This window comes from Diabrotica virgifera, chromosome 6 (assembly GCF_917563875.1).
Source record: "Diabrotica virgifera virgifera chromosome 6, PGI_DIABVI_V3a".
Lineage (NCBI taxonomy): Eukaryota > Metazoa > Arthropoda > Insecta > Coleoptera > Chrysomelidae > Diabrotica > Diabrotica virgifera.
Window position 1 is genome coordinate 34,238,135 of NC_065448.1, and position 16,598 is coordinate 34,254,732.

The following is a 16,598-nucleotide window of genomic DNA, read 5'->3' on the forward strand; positions in this document are numbered from 1 at the left end:
ACTTGTAATCTTGTAAACAATACATACATGGAGTTCTTAATAAATTATAATAAAACAAGATATTTATTTATATTAACAATATACCAGATATAACATGGTGTCAGGTGTAAAATAACAGTATGATATAACTTATAACAGCTATAAGTGTGAAGTCAACAAATTACTATAAAAGTAAGGTTCAAGGTTCCTAAGAAAATGGAGGGAATGAGTATGATGAAACCCCCAAAAGAGTTAATACTAACTGGAGAAGCCGCCAATTGGAAGAAGTTCAAGCAGCAGTTCGAAATATATATGAAGGCAACTCAATATGATCAAAAAGATGATGAAACAAAAATAGCAATATTCATGAATGTGGCAGGAGAAGAAGCCCTAGATATTTACAATACATTTGATTTAAGTGCCTCAGATAGAAAGAAATATGCAGTACTAATACAGAAGTTTGAGGAGTATTGTTTACCAAGAAAAAATGTAATAATGGAAAGTTTTAAATTCTTCAGTAGAGTTCAGAAACCTGGAGAGTCTTTTGATCAGTTTGTAACAGATTTGAGAGTCCAAGCCAAATTATGTGAATTTGGAGAACAAGAAGAAAGGTTGATTCGAGATAGAATAGTTATAGGGGTAGATGATAACGCCTTACAAGAAAGAATGTTACGAGAAATAGATTTAACTTTGAGAAAAGCAATAGAAATGTGCAGGGCTACAGAGGCAGGTAAAATTCAATCAAAATTTTTGCAAGAAAAAGAAGTAAATGCTGTTAGAAAAAATGAGTTCCCACGTAATAAGGTACAGAATGACCCAGAAGGAAGAACTTTTAGCTGTGGTAGGTGTGGCAAAAATCACAGACCAAGAGAATGTCCAGCTTATGGAAGAAAATGTGCAGCATGTAATGGTATGAATCATTTTGCAGCAGTGTGCAGACGATACAAACAAGGTGAAAGAAACATTGGTACAAACACAACAAGAAAGAAGGTATTTGAGTGTACTGAAGAGGAAGAGGACACTTTTTTAGGTTTAGATTCTTTGTTTACAGAAGTAAGTACAGAAAACAATATAATAGATAGTTTTCAAAGACAAAGTCAACAATGGTATCAGAAAGTCGAGGTAGGTGGTTTAAATATAGATTTTAAGTTGGATACAGGGGCTGAATGCAGTACACTACCAGAAAAGTACTTTTTAGAGTTGAGTAAAATGAATAATATAGTATTGGAAGAGAGTAGAACAATGTTAGTTGTGTATAATGGGAGTAGATTTAAACCTTTGGGATCAGTAACACTAGTGGGTAAAATAGGCTCTGTTGAGGCCAATATTAAATTTCTGGTAGTGAATGTGGCATCAGTACCCATATTAGGGTTACAGGATTGTATAAAGTTTAATTTAGTTGAACGTGTTAAAGTAGATTCTGTAACTAATAGTCAAAAAAGCCACATGAAAGAAAGGGAAAAATTCTTAAAGAAAAATGTTGAGGTTTTTTCAGGGCTGGGAAGTATAGGAAGTTATAAAATGAGGTTGGCTGATAATGCTGAGCCTGTAATAAAACCAATTAGAAGAATTCCAGAATCAATTAAAGATCAGTTAAAGGTTACTTTATCAGATTTGGAAAACAAAGGTGTAATAGCAAAAGTAAATACACCAACATTGTGGTGTCACAATTTAGTAATAGTAGAGAAACCCAATAAGACTTTAAGATTGTGCTTAGATCCTAAAGAATTAAACAAATGTATACTAAGAGAAAGATACTTGATTCCCAGTCCTGACGAAATCTATAATAGATTAGCGGGTAAACAAGTCTTTAGTGTTTTAGATTTAAAAGATGGGTTCTTTCAAGTAGTACTGGATAAGCAGAGCAGCTACATATGTACATTTGGTACTCCTTTCGGCAGATATCGCTTTAAAAGAATGCCTTTTGGCATATCATCAGCACCGGAGGTAATGCAAAAATTAAACACCAACATCTTTGGTGACATACCAGGAGTTGAGGTTTATTTTGATGATATCATCGTAGCAGGAGAAACCAATAAGGAGCATGATGAAATAATGGAAAAAGTTTTACTAAAAGCAAAGGAACATAACATTAAGTTTAATAGAAGTAAGTTACAGTATAAAGTGGATCATGTAAAATATGTTGGTCTAATAATTTCTAAAACAGGAATTAAAGCAGATAATGAACAAGTTGAAGCAATATTAAGTTTAGAATCCCCTAAAAATGTAAAATCTCTTCAAAAATTTTTAGGAATGGTAAATTATCTGAGTAAGTTCATACCAAGGTATTCAGAGGACTCATTTCCTTTGCGTCAGCTGCTTAAAAAAGACATAGAGTGGCATTGGGGAGAAGTTGAAGAAAAAGCGTTTAGGCTATTAAAGAAAAAAATTAGTTGCGCTCCTACACTTAGCATTTTGGACAAGAATAATGAAATAGTGTTGCAAACTGACAGCTCAAATGTGGGGTTAGGATCTTGTTTGTTACAACAAGGGAAACCCATTTCGTTTTATTCACGAAGCTATACAGAGAGCCAAATTAGATGGGCTCCAATTGAAAAAGAGCTGTTTGCAATATGTGCAGCAGTGGAGAAGTTTCATCAATTTATTTATGGAAGGAAAGTAGTTGTGGAAACGGACCATAAACCATTGATTGTCATAGTAAGAAAAGATATAAGTAAAATTAGTACTAGATTGCAGAGAATGGTGCTCAAGTTATTAAAATATGACTTAGATATTAGATATATACCAGGAAGTAAGATGTATGTGGCTGACTTTCTGTCCAGAAACTGCTTAACAAATAATGCTAAGGATGAACCTACATTAGCTGATGTTGTTCATTGTATTGAAATAGACCTTCCGATATCGGAGTCTAGATTGAAACAGTTACAGTCACATTCAATAAAAGATGAAGTTCTTAAACAGGTTGTTAGTTGGTATTTTGAAGGATGGCCGAAAAATAATAAAAATATTGCTGTTACTGAGCTGAAAGAATTCTATAAAGTCAAAGATGATCTGCATGTCAAAGATGGTATAGTGTATTTTAATAATAAAATAGTAGTACCAAAGTCCTTGAGACAAGAAATGCTTAGTCTTTTACATGCAGGTCATATAGGAATAACTAAATGTAAAAAAAGGGCTAGAAGTTTATTTTATTGGGTTGGAATGTCAAGTGACATAGAAAAATTGGTTGAATCATGTAAGGCGTGTGAAAAATTCCGACCATCAAATACAAAAGAACCTCTCATGTCACATGATATTCCAGAACTGCCATTCTTGAAAGTAGGTGTAGATATAATGTATTTTGATGGCAATGATTATTTAGTTTTAGTAGATTATTTATCTAAATGGATAGAAGTGAGAAACGTTAGAGATAAAACAGCTCATAGTGTTACTGTAAAACTTAAAAACATTTTTGCAGTGCATGGTATTCCTAAATTTATAATTGCTGATAATATGCCATTTGCTAGTGTCAAATTCAAGGAGTTTGCAGAAAGTTATGGTATAAAAGTTATTAATTCAAGTCCGAGGTACCCAAAGTCAAACGGTTTAAGTGAGAAAGCAGTAGGTATAATAAAAAACATGATGAAAAAATGTAAAGAAAGTAAGTCTGATTTTTATTTAGCATTGCTCAATTACCGTAACACACCAGTGGCTGGATTAGATGTGAGCCCAAGTCAGATATTGATGAGTAGAATGCTGAGAAGTACCATGCCATGCACAGCAGAAATGTTAGAACCTAAAGTAGTAGAAAATGTTAGAGATAAATTGTTAGAAAACAAACAAAAGGTTGAAAAATATTATAATAACACAGCTCATGAAAGACCTCCATTTCAGCCGGGGGATAATGTGGTAATACAAAATTGGCCTAATAGAACGTGGTCTCCAGCTAAGGTACTACAGAGTCAAGGGCCCAGGTCATATGTATTACAAACAGACACAGGTAATACTGTTAGACGAAACTCAAGTCATGTGAGAAAATCTAAACACCATTGTAATGTGTTACCGGATCACTCTGAGAATGTGACAGAGGTTGATCCTTGCACTAGTGCTGTGGCTGAGCCTTGTAATAATGAAGCTGGTTATGTGACAAGGTCTGGTCGCAGCATTAACAAACCAAGTAGGTTAAAAGATTATGTTTTGTAAAAAGGGGGGATGTTGTATATAGTGTTGCATATGTTTAATGTAGGTAAATATATGATCGTAAGTTGGCTACAGGTGACAAGGGAGTGGTCTTGTCACTTGACGTTGACATTTTTAGATTTAGACATACTTGTAATCTTGTAAACAATACATACATGGAGTTCTTAATAAATTATAATAAAACAAGATATTTATTTATATTAACAATATACCAGATATAACAGGTTTGTGTTTTCTTTTTATTTATTATTGTTATTGTCATTTTTTTATGTAAAAACTGCAATGTGTAAAGTTCATACGAATGTATGTATGTAGTCAACTTTTAAAGGGTTTCAACATTTGTATTTTTGGGTGGCTCAGCATGTTAGGCTTGGACACTGATGATGCTCTTTTTAGAGAACGAAAACGTTTTGTTGTGATAGTTGTGGCCCTATGAAGGGTTTTTTTAAATAAATATACCTTTTACCAAGAAACATTTTTCATTAAATTTACTTGTAATTAATGGTATACAGCCAAAGGAAATTCTTCCTTGTGGATATTGTTCTTAAAAGTACCGGCTATCAGCTACATTAAAAATTACATCATCCTAATAGAAATTTTAATTTAGCTGAAATAGCCTCCATTTGTTCCCAGCCGGTGGACACTCAAAAAAAAATGGGAATTATCTTAATGTTTCCCAAATTGAAAAAGAGATAAGTTTCCTAAAAGCTCGGGTATTTAGTACTACATTAATGCATTTAAAAGATTCGAGTTAATCTCGAAAAATAATTAATACCGACCGCTATTACAGAAAAATGCTTCGACATACCATTAACTAGGCGGTACTTTGATGGTACTTCAAAGAAGGTTTTTAGAGATTTTCAACGTTCATCATAATAGTAGGAAATATTGATATTGTGGAAAAAATCAAAACGTTATTCAAAATAGTTCAAATCAGACAGCTTTAATTTGGTTGTTGTTTCAATACTGTCTAAAGTTTTAAAATTACCGAACAATAAAATACCTATTATACTTGTGTCTCTTCAGAATGCATTAATATATTGTACCAAAAGAAGTACCATGGCAATGGTACCAAAATTGATAACCTTCGGTACACTGATGATTCATCGATGAATCTGAAGAAGAATTAAACAAACTCATCCAACGAGTTGCAAAAAAAAGTTTGGAAGTTGGTCTTCAGATTAATAAACAGAAAAGCAAAATAGTGATACTAGACAGACAGAACCCAAATTATTTAAATACAGTGTGGGCCAAAGAAAACAGTCCACCTCGATATTTGGGAGTATTTATTAGATTTTAATGAAATGACGAAACAGATCGATTTTCGGTACATACAGCTGTCATTTATCAACCCCCTCCCTTCCACTTCCCCCACCCCTTATTTTTAAATAAGAAATAGGGGTCGTGTGCTAGCTTACACGGGTTGTCTGAACGTGTTTATCATGGAAGAAAACGTCTTTTTATTCTAGTACGAAATTACCTTTTTGTACTTTCATATTTTAATATCTTAGTGCGAAAATCATTTAAATTATGTATCTATTTTCAATTATACATTTCACACTTTAAACATATTCCCAAGATTTGCTTAAAAACTATTAACCCGAAATAAATAAAGTTAATCCTCATGGGAAATTTCACTATCGTGTTGTTAAAGACAATTACCTCCGCATTTTTTGTGGATATTTACCTACAACAATATGGTGCATAGTGATGTAACCATTTTACATACAACAAGATATTGATCGTGCTTGTATTGACCTCGTTCGGGAACACCATACAGCACCAGAAATGGCAAAAATAACGGCCAGTTTGCCATGAGAACTCAAATCGCTCACGACTATTTTGAAATTACGAGTACTGATGATAATGTTGTATGTTTGAGTTGATGGATCGAACAAATCAAAATGCATGTTATAAATCAAATATAAAGACTTCAAAAAGACTATGAAAAAATAATTAAAAACAATTTCATAAATTAATCTGTCAGGGTACTTCGTGCTTAATTCTGCATTGCATTTAGATTCATTAGATCAATTAGAAATAAAGAAACCCAAATATCAACAAAATGATAATAATAAAATACTAAAAATACTAAGTTTTCAATCTAATAGCACATAAAACAACACTAAAAATGTTGCTCTACATTCTACCAGATTGAAAACAATGGGAACCTTCTCTGGTTTCCTTAGTCTCAGCATCCGTTATGGCTTGCAAATTTTAGAAGCCTCAGAGGTGGCTGGAATGTAGAGCAACATTTTTAGTGTTGTTTTATGTGCTATTAGATTGAAAACTTAGTATTTTGCTAGCAGTTGCCGCTAGGGCATTCATGCCATTTCGGTCGTTGCAGTTTGTGACTGCACGCCGGAGTTTGTCCTGGTTTGGTCAGAGAGAGCAGCATATGTGCCTCCTGATGAGAGACTAATAAGTTTCGAAACCGGTAGAGGTGCTTACAGCACTCTCTGATTGAACTAGAATATAATGCGGCTGTAGTTTCGTGTTGCAACGAAATTGAAAATGGTTATTCATTTTTGAAATAATAATAATAATTTATTGACATAAGAAAAACAGAAAATATGGAACAGACAGGAAGCAAAAATCCACACTAAATAAAATACTGCTTCGCCAAAGACAAAGGAATGTTCCTACAGTTATCTGATTAGTTCAGAGACTATTTATTAACAATATTATTGACTATCCTTAAAATAATAATGGTGGAGAGCAAAGTATGCTAAATGTGCAGTCACTCGAGCGCTTTGGGGACCTATTGGGTTGTGAAGAGTATGTCCTAAAACCAAAAAAAGTTAAGTAAAGATTTCCATTTTACTGGGGAATTTCCATTTTTATTTTTTATAAATCTGCAAATCTGCAATAAAAAATGGAGGCTCCCATTTAAGATTTTAAAGTAACTCCCACCCCACCTCCGTGGGGGGTCCTGTTTGGTTATATTTTTCAAAAATATTGAATAAGTGTATTTTTCAGTTTTTCGTTCTGATGTTCATTTCGCGAAATATCGCGGGATTCGTGTTTAAAATATTAAATTTACCCCCACCCTTCTCCTTGGGGAGGTCGTGTTTGGTATCATTCGATAGATTTTTAAAAAATATGAGTACGTATTTTTTAGTTTTTCGATCTGTCATTCATTTCACGAAATATTCGCTTTTTTCTTGTGAAACTTTGGGACTCGGCCATTTCCTTATGCGCCGCTCAAATCGTCAGGTTTTTGAAATATACACTTTTTTGCATGTACTTAACTTACCTTATAGGCTATTGATTATGTACTATAGAAAGGAACTACAACGTTAACGGGGTTTTATTATTTCATATGGGCAATGAATCTCTATATATGAAAAAACCGCGGAGTGCTACCATTTAAAGGGGTGCGTTTTTGAGAAATGGGTGAATTAGTCCCTGGGCACAGGTTACATTAGGTGAGTTCTATGCACTTTTGGTACAAACACGTCTACATAAAAATTGTTCCTGGTTAAATTTCCTATCTAAATATAACTTTTTAAAGTCAAAGATACTTTTTTTTACAAAAATATATTCAAACGAAAAAGCACAAAGAAACCCAAAAGAAAGAAATTTTGTTTTTTGTCCCATAACTTTTGTCCACGGGGATATAGGTATAGACATTGCTTCAGAGAAAAAAAACTTGCATATTTTGTCTTTAAAATGATGTATGGTAGAGGTCATTAGGATTTACAGTTTTCGAAATATGATTTTTCAAAGTTCGCCACTCACGGCAATTTTGGGCTATTTTCCTTGTTATTTCGCAAATATTGTTCTGTAACTTTTTTCTACGTAACTTTAGGCATATGCAATGGTACATATAAGAGGAATAGAAATCAATTACCTTTAAAATGTTCTACTGTATAATGTTGTACGACTTCTTTTAATGAGGTTATCTTTTTCAAGACTTTTTACTTTTAACGAGTTTTTATATTTTTTACGATTATTTTTTAAATTTCCCATTATAACTTTTTTTTTCTACATTTAGGTGTATATTATATAATAAAAAAGAAAGATTATTCTGTTTACTTTAAAATGGTGTATTATAAAAAATTCTAGGATTATTTTTGAATAAGATATGCTTTTTCAAAATGTAATAAGTAGGTACTTGCAAGGATTTTTGAGTTTAGGATTATTTTTTAAAATCCTCATTATACTTTTTTATGTGATTGTGTGTTATGATTGAATCTTATTTTTTATAGGTAATACTTTGGATCCACTTGACTCGGCGGGGCAAACTTCAAAATATGGATTAATTCCAATATTTACTGTCAAAGCTCCTGCACCACAAGCTTTGCTTGAAAAAATAGCATGTAAATGTACCAAAGGATGTACAAAAAACTGCGGTTGTAGGAAGATAGGAATTAGTTGTTCAATATTCTGCAAATGGTGCATGTGCACCATTGTGGGAACATGTAATTGTGGGAACTCTAAGATAACTGAAGTGTCAGAGGAAGATATTGAAGCTAATACTAACGAAGAGATGGACTTTGATTTTGAAAATTTTTTAAATGTGAACGTTTAAATAATTTTAACTAAAGTGATGTTTTCTAAGACTAATTTTTAATATAATAAGTATATGTAACTATAATAAGTTTATGTAATTTTTGTAAAAGAAATAATTTTAAATATTACAGGTAAAAAAATATCAAAGAATCACTCGGTTTCCATTACATATTTAAATATAGATGATACACCATTTTAAAGAACAGAAAGTAAGCCCTCTTTATTTAGCAATATATAGTATATTCATGAACAAGAAAAAAAAGTTATAATGAGAAATTTCAAAAATATTCGTAAAAAATGTAAAAAATAATATTTTTTTATATCAGGTATTATATAATATACATAATATAATATAATATTATATTAAATATACTATATATACTATAATATTATATAATATATAATATATTATATAATAATATTATTTTATTTTTATATTAAATTATAAAAAATCGTTAAAAGTATAAAACCTTGAAAAACCATAATCTCTTTTAAAAAAAATCGTACAACGTTATACAGTAGGCCATTTTAAAGGTAATTGATTTCTATTCATATTACGTGTACCATTGCATATACCTACAGTTACGTAGAAAAAAGTTACAGAACAATATTTGCGAAATAACAAGGAAAATTGACCAAAATTGCTGTGAGTGACGAACTTTGAAAAATCATATTTCGAAAACTATAAATCCTAATTACCTCTACTAAACAACATTTTAAAGAAGAAATATGTAGGTTTTTGTTCTGTAAAGCAATGTCTATACCTATATCCTCGTGGACAAAAGTTATGGGACAAAAAACAAAATTTCTTTCTTTTGGGTTCCTTTGTGCTATTTCTTTTCAATATATTTTTGTAAAAAAAGTATCATTGACTTTAAAACGTGATACTTAGATAGGAAATTTAACCAGGAATAATTTTTATGTAGATATGTTTGTACCAAAAGTGCATAGAACTCACCCTAATGTAACCTGTGCCCAGGGACTAATTCACCTATTTCTCAAAAACGCACACCTTTAAATGGTAGCACTCCGCGGTTTTTTCATATATAGATGTCCATTGACCATATGAAATAATAAAACCCCGTTAACGTTGTAGTTCCTTTTAGCTATCTTATTTTGAATATAATCAATAGCCTATTATATTAATCTGACGATTTCGAGTTTTTCTAAGAATAGATTTTTTTTTCGGCCCCTCGCCCTTAACGAACTCCCCTGCAGTAAGAGCAAATATATGGTGGAGGTACATTTTCAGGGTACAATGTTTTTCCCCATGTAATAATCTGACACGCTCGAGTAACTGCAAAAATCCCCCCTTGGGCTCCCCTACCATAATAAATAAATTAATATGTCCTCAACAAACACGGAAAACTGACGTTCTAATTACATCAAAGACACCAGTAATTTGGTATGAATAATTCTTTTCAATATAAAATGAAAACAGTCAATTTCTGGCCTCTGATAAAAAAGAATGTGTGTGTACTTTGTAAGCACGTAAGAAGTTATACTTCTATTATATGATTTCAACGAAATCATATACTTTAAACAGTTTATTTATATTTTATTTAAATATTAACTAACTTTAATACTCACTACTTTCCAAAAATTGTTATTCAAAATACCAAAAATTAAAAAAAGAAAAAATAAAACACACGCAAACACATTAAAAAATGAAACAAAGAAATGATTTCTGAACAATAATTGTTGACAAAAATTTTAACTAAATACGTATTTTCTGAAAAAAAAAATATAGTAAATATACTTACAATCATAAAATATATATAAAAAAAAATTAAAAAAATTAAAATTTGCATTGGGAAGTGAACGTCTGCGTCTATAAGCTTGTTAGATTTTGAACTCACCGCACGCAGAACTTAGCTAGCGAGACATTTGAATGATGTGGGAAGATATAGCAACTAAACGTTTTGAACTTTTTTGACAGTTGCTTATTCTCTAGTTTAATTAAATAAGTTTGATTCTTGCGGAATTAAACTATTAAAATACAACAAAATATAGACTAATAAAGCAATTTATTAGATATGAAGATTGGTAGAAATTGTATTGGTAATCAAATTATGTAAATCAAAGCATTACCTACTACATTTTCCAAATAGGTATGTAGGTCCTAATCTTTTATTACAATACGGAAACATTTAAAATTACGTACCTTTTGCTTTTAAAAACTGTTTAAAAAGTCACTACAATTATAAACTTGCTTTTTGTGTCTGTCCTCACAACAATAAATACTAATATACTACATACGATTTGTTTACCCACAACCATTGACGTATTAAAAAAATAATTGACATATTGAACAATTGTCGACAGGTCATTGTAATTACCCAATCAGAGCACGTATAACGTTTGAGCTGCGCGCAGGACCAAGACTTTTGATGAATTTGCGCACATATAAATTTACTCCCAACGCGCCTAAAGAATTATAACCTCAAAAACTCTTCTTCCAAAATTTGTTCAAAATAAATGAGAACGATCCACAATCGTTTATCTCCTTCAGACCAACTCAGGATCATAGAATTAAACATAGTTAAGTATATCGCGGCTCAGCTATATCCAATCCAAGACTCTCGTAGAACAATCACTTTCACTCACACTTCTTTTTTTTATCAATTAAATGAAATTCTTTCAAAAATTGACTGCTTCTAAACTTTGACAAATTAGGTCTTCAGACATTCATTCTAAGATCCTTATCCTTAAAATAATTCCTAGCCAATCCGCTTCTTCATTTGTCTTCTCACCAGACTTTTTCTGTCCTACCTAAATTGAAAAAAAACCATCTCTTCGAAACATGCCTCCCCTTGTTTTTACAAATTTCATGTGTGTTTTTTAATTCTCACTACTGCCTGTTTATTTTACAATTATGGTTTGTTCAACAGTAAATGGTTGAGCTCAATTAGTGCGGTCGTAAATATTATTAAATTTATCTGACCTGGCCCATTGTTAAGACCCACCAGGAGCGATAAGCAACTGAGGTAGACATAGTTGGTCTTTTGACAATTAACACTTACTAAACGGTACTCCCATAATAAAGCAAAGAAATTTTACCAGAAAACATATTTCAATTTTACCTGAAACCGGGCCTTTTATACTATTATCGGTTAATCCAGGATGTTTATAGTGGTAACTAATTGAACTCAACCATTTACTGTTAAACATACCATACCTAGAAGTCTATTACAGCTTCCTAGAAAACTTTTAAGCCCCCACCGCAATTTTAAACTCAAAGTTTGATTGTCCGGTATACTGCACATTTATTTGTCCGTTTTTCTCTTAACCGTTAATTATTACACTGTTAACTACCCATCTAATTATGTAGTAAACCTTTGGGTTTGTGCTTCAAATTTTTAACTTTAATGCATTCTAACACTTACAGCATATCAGAATCATGATAGTATATACTTACGTTAATATTAATTAAAATGATTACTTGATGACACTGTTGTACAAATTAATTAAAACATAGCTGATGATTAGAAATAAAACACATATTTATATTAGTGGAAGGGGACGAAAAAAATGAATGAATACAATTTAAAGTGTTTTATTAGAAAATAAAATTATCTTCTCTTGGGTTTTATAATTTATTGAAGATATTTTGGCTAAACATAAACAAGTCTTTAATAGTTTTCAGATATTGGGTGGTTTCAAAACAGCTTTTACAGTAGCTGTTACAAGTAATACTAGCTTGAACAATAACTTGCGATTTTCAATTGAATTATAATTTTATTACCATAAAGCATATTTTGAAATATTTTAACATGGGAGACTGGTGGTTAGATTTTGCTGTGTAAATGACTACCTACTATCTTAAACTGGCCAATAATATAAAATATAATATCCTGCTGTTTCTTAAATTCATTGTTTAATAAATAAAGTGTTTGATTTTTAAGTTAGATAACAATAGATAAGAAATGTTTTTATTAATATGATCTTTTTTTTTTCAGATGGTACAAGCGATTCAAGTCCTACGGTTTCACCTCCTGGAATTAGAAAAGGTAAATACAATACATTTCAGTCCTATTACAGTTTTTATAAATTTTTATAAATTTCAATTATTTCAGCTATAACATGTTCCTGTTTTGTTATCCTAAAACTCCTTCCTTTGTTGTGCGTACACAAAATCTAGGTCAAACGTTTTAACAATACATACATACTTCCTATCTCTTTTGGCTGTTAAAAATTCATGATTCTCTTGATGGATAATACTTATTTGTACTTACAAATACTGCAAAACTCAAATACTGCAAAGTTCTACCAATCAGCATTCCTAGAATAAATTGCTACCACAAAATTACGTTTACATCGTCCAAAACTAACAGCACTAGTTCAATTGTCAGGATTCGATATTCTTCTTTGAAAGGTTACCAACAGATAACCAAATTGTCGTCCTTCAAGTCTAAGAGAAATTAAAATTCTCATTCCACCAGTCTTTTTTCAACCAGTTATTTTTCAGTAATTCAAAATTGCACAAAATACCCAGTTCTCAAATAGTGAAATTTCCAATTTTTGTTCTCTATAAACAAATCTAACAATGGACCCTGAATAATGCACTTTCTAAAAATTCCCTAGTTTTGAAACCGATACGAGACACAAAACCGTTAAGAACAGGTAAACGGTTTTCCCCATGATATTTGCTAAAAACGAATTTTACCAGAGAACGACAGTTCTCGCCAGTGGCGCACACCTACACCCCCTACACGCGACACTATATATACACGAAATTTTCGATTTTCTAAATCTGACTGAACTGAAAATTGGACCAACTCCCATCTTAAAGTTCAGGAGAAGACTTACCCATTCATATGGCAACCATCCATTTTGGTCCAAGGGTGTGGATTTTACGGCCCTTCCTATTTAGGGTCTGTTTTTCGTTCTCGTCCCCAAAACTCCCAAAAACTTCGAAAATTTAACTCCGACCTTTACGGCTTCTAATATAAGCGATCATTACCTTTCCAACGCATGTCTAATTTTGAAAATCGGTTGTACCGTTCAAAACTTACCGAGCTCAGAAATATGAGTCAATTTTTATTTAAAAAAGGGAAAATGTTTGTGGATATGTATGTATGTATGTGTGTGGAAAATTTAAACCGATCTGAATTTTTTTTCTGTGTTTGAAGAGGGGGTGAGGGCCGATTCAGAATCGGTGTAGTTTGTGAGTTTTGACTACCCATAAGCCAGCTATAGGACATGGTAGGTACAAAAAACGGCATATTTTTTGGCGGTGTATATCTTCGGTTCAAGAAGAGACAGGAGAACAGTAAATACACCAAATCAGTAGTGTTAAGTTAAGCTTTCAAATGATGTCTAAGGTGTATGTCTAAGGATCACATACACACGGCTCAGTATAGCCGAAAAACTGAAAAACTAAATTTTGGTTTTTTGACAATTACTCAAAATTTCAACCTACGAATTGCGCCAATAACTGAGCGTTTGTAGGACTCTAGACGAATCTAACGGTGTATACGTATACCTTATATCCGGGAAAATTCGAATTTATAAGTTATAGGCTTCATAAGTATGATCAAATCTATTTCTTATGGGAAAAACGGTTTGTCAAGCTCACAAATTCCTTTAATAGCTTCAGTTATCATACTTGACCTTGGATGCATAAGATACTACTTGTCAATACGTTTCAAACTCATGTTTAGCGAACAAAATCGGTTAAGCCGTTTAGAAGTTATTAAGATACACAAGTATAATCCAGTTAACGATTATTCCCTAAATGGTTTATGCCACAAAAGAGTAACTTTGATACAGTTTGAATTTTGAATCTCTTTTGTGGCGCGTTTACTTCAAATTTAGCAAATATTATGAAAAAATCTTTTAAAATAAAACTAGAATTTTGTTTTGCATCGAAATGAAAATACATTTTCGCGCCACGTAATATTCATATCAGATCTTTTGTAGCTGGAATATTGTATGCGCCACTTATTTTTACATTTCACCCCTATAAGTCCATAATATGTCTATATTACTTTGAATATATGCAAAAAAAATATGTGAATATAATTCACTCATCTATTTACAATATACACATCGAGAAATAACAAATAGTTATATTTTTTTATGATGGATTGAGATGGAGGAAAGAAGAATCCCCAAAAAAGTGTTAGAATGGACCCCCACAGAAAACTGATAACGAGGAAGACCAGCAACTACATGGATAAAGGGCGATGTAGGAAATCTCCAAGGCGATGTCGGAAAGAAAATTAAGAGAGGAAGACTGCCACAATAGAAAGGAATGGCGATTAGTAACGCAAAGGCGTAGAACGCTATAAAACCGCTTTAATATATGTTATAATTTTTGGTTATTTTTCTTTTTCTCTGTGTCTATTTTAATTTTTCTACAATTTTATACATAATACATGCTGATAAACATTTATTTAAGGTAGATTGTATAAAGAAACTCTCTCAGAAAAGAGATCAGCGACAAGTTGACCTTTAGCATGTTATGCATATCGCATCTAGAAACCATTTTTGTTGTTCATCTACATAGTGCATATAGCAGCGTCGTCGGGCTCTCTCCTCTCCGCTTGTCTTGAGCTCTTAAACGCCGAAGAGTGTTTCATTCGATGGATGATGGTCGATAAAAAATCGCTCTGCGGTCGTGACCAACTAATGGGCTGTTCATTATGGCGTGATAGGAATTTTGATCGATTGTACAGACAATAGCAGTAACTATCGTTGTTATTGTCCACCTCGAGCGGTACACCTCACTCGCAAGGCAAGACTTGTTTGCATGGGATTGTTTCTGTTTCACCGAGATGAAATTGTTTCTGCATCATGGACGACTTCTAAGCTTTTCTTATATCCTATTAGGGAACTTGCAAACATTTTTAAATATTAAAATGATATTAAAAAACATAAGGTAACATGATCTTAAAACGCTTGCATGCGAAAAAAACAAATATTTTTAACCCGTACGCTAATTACGACGTTTTGAAAATGCTATAAAATTCAAATATCTTAGGAGGCTCTTGAACGTCCTTCTATTCGTCTGACGTCAGAGGCCACGGTGAACCGGCGGAAACAACGCGATTAAGGTAGGTATCACGGGTATATTACATTTTAATCGTCTTTAATGAAAAATTCCTAGGTATTATTTATGTTCATCTTATATATTGTAATAAGTAGTTCCCCAATCAGCTTAGTTTTAAACTGAAATTGATAAAGTTGAGTGCTACTTTGTAAAGAGTTTACAACGTATAATATGACGGACGAGGGTTTTTCAAAAGGTCAATCTGACTAACTTACCTACCGTTGATGTCTTCATCGTGGCAACTTTTATAAAAAGTAGTAAAAGCTATTCTATTGGAGAAATGCGAGGTGTCAATGGCAAATAAGTAAGAGTTATTAATAAGCATGTTTAAACCGTTTATAACAATAGTTTGGTACCATTATATTATTGTAGCGTGATTAGTGTAATTACTTCTAATTACAATAAAACTAGCGGTTCGTAATTTATATACGACTTTATTTATATAAGTTACAGACGAATTTATCTTATACACTAAACTTATTCACAAAATATGCCCGTATTTATACCCAGTTGTTATTCTGGAACAATCGACTCCCATCTCGAGCTATCGGCTTGTTCCGCCTACGTGACGTACCTTCCAGAATTCTCCGGCGAGGCCTAGCACATCCGATTACGTCATTCTCGAGGTGTTTACTGTTATACGGGGATCGGCCAAGATTTCTCTTCCGCTACACTGCTCCCCTCTTAAGATCTGAGCGTCTCGATCAGCAACTCTAAATGAAGGCCCAGGATGGCGGAATCTACACGACTCTCCAGCTCTGCATACACCCTTCAAGAAGAAATAACAGTCTACTGTCTTTGAAGGGTACGACATCTTCGGGTTCATGCAACACACAGTGATTTGTACACCAGTTCCTCTGAAGACCACTTCAAGCATGCTTCTCACAATCTTCCAATCCAGATTTTCTAC

At 32.4% G+C, this 16,598-nt stretch overlaps 1 protein-coding gene across 4 annotated transcripts in view; it reads left to right on the top strand.

The window, feature by feature from the left end:
* Nucleotides 1–16,598, top strand: part of LOC114325306 (homeobox protein homothorax) — a 675,897-nt gene that overhangs the window by 394,813 nt on the left and 264,486 nt on the right. For all 4 annotated transcript variants that reach the window (XM_050653960.1, XM_028273338.2, XM_050653961.1 and 1 more), the window contains one exon: nucleotides 12,594–12,644. In XM_050653960.1, the coding sequence (XP_050509917.1) occupies nucleotides 12,594–12,644 (51 nt within the window). The remainder of the gene's footprint in view (nucleotides 1–12,593; nucleotides 12,645–16,598) is intronic.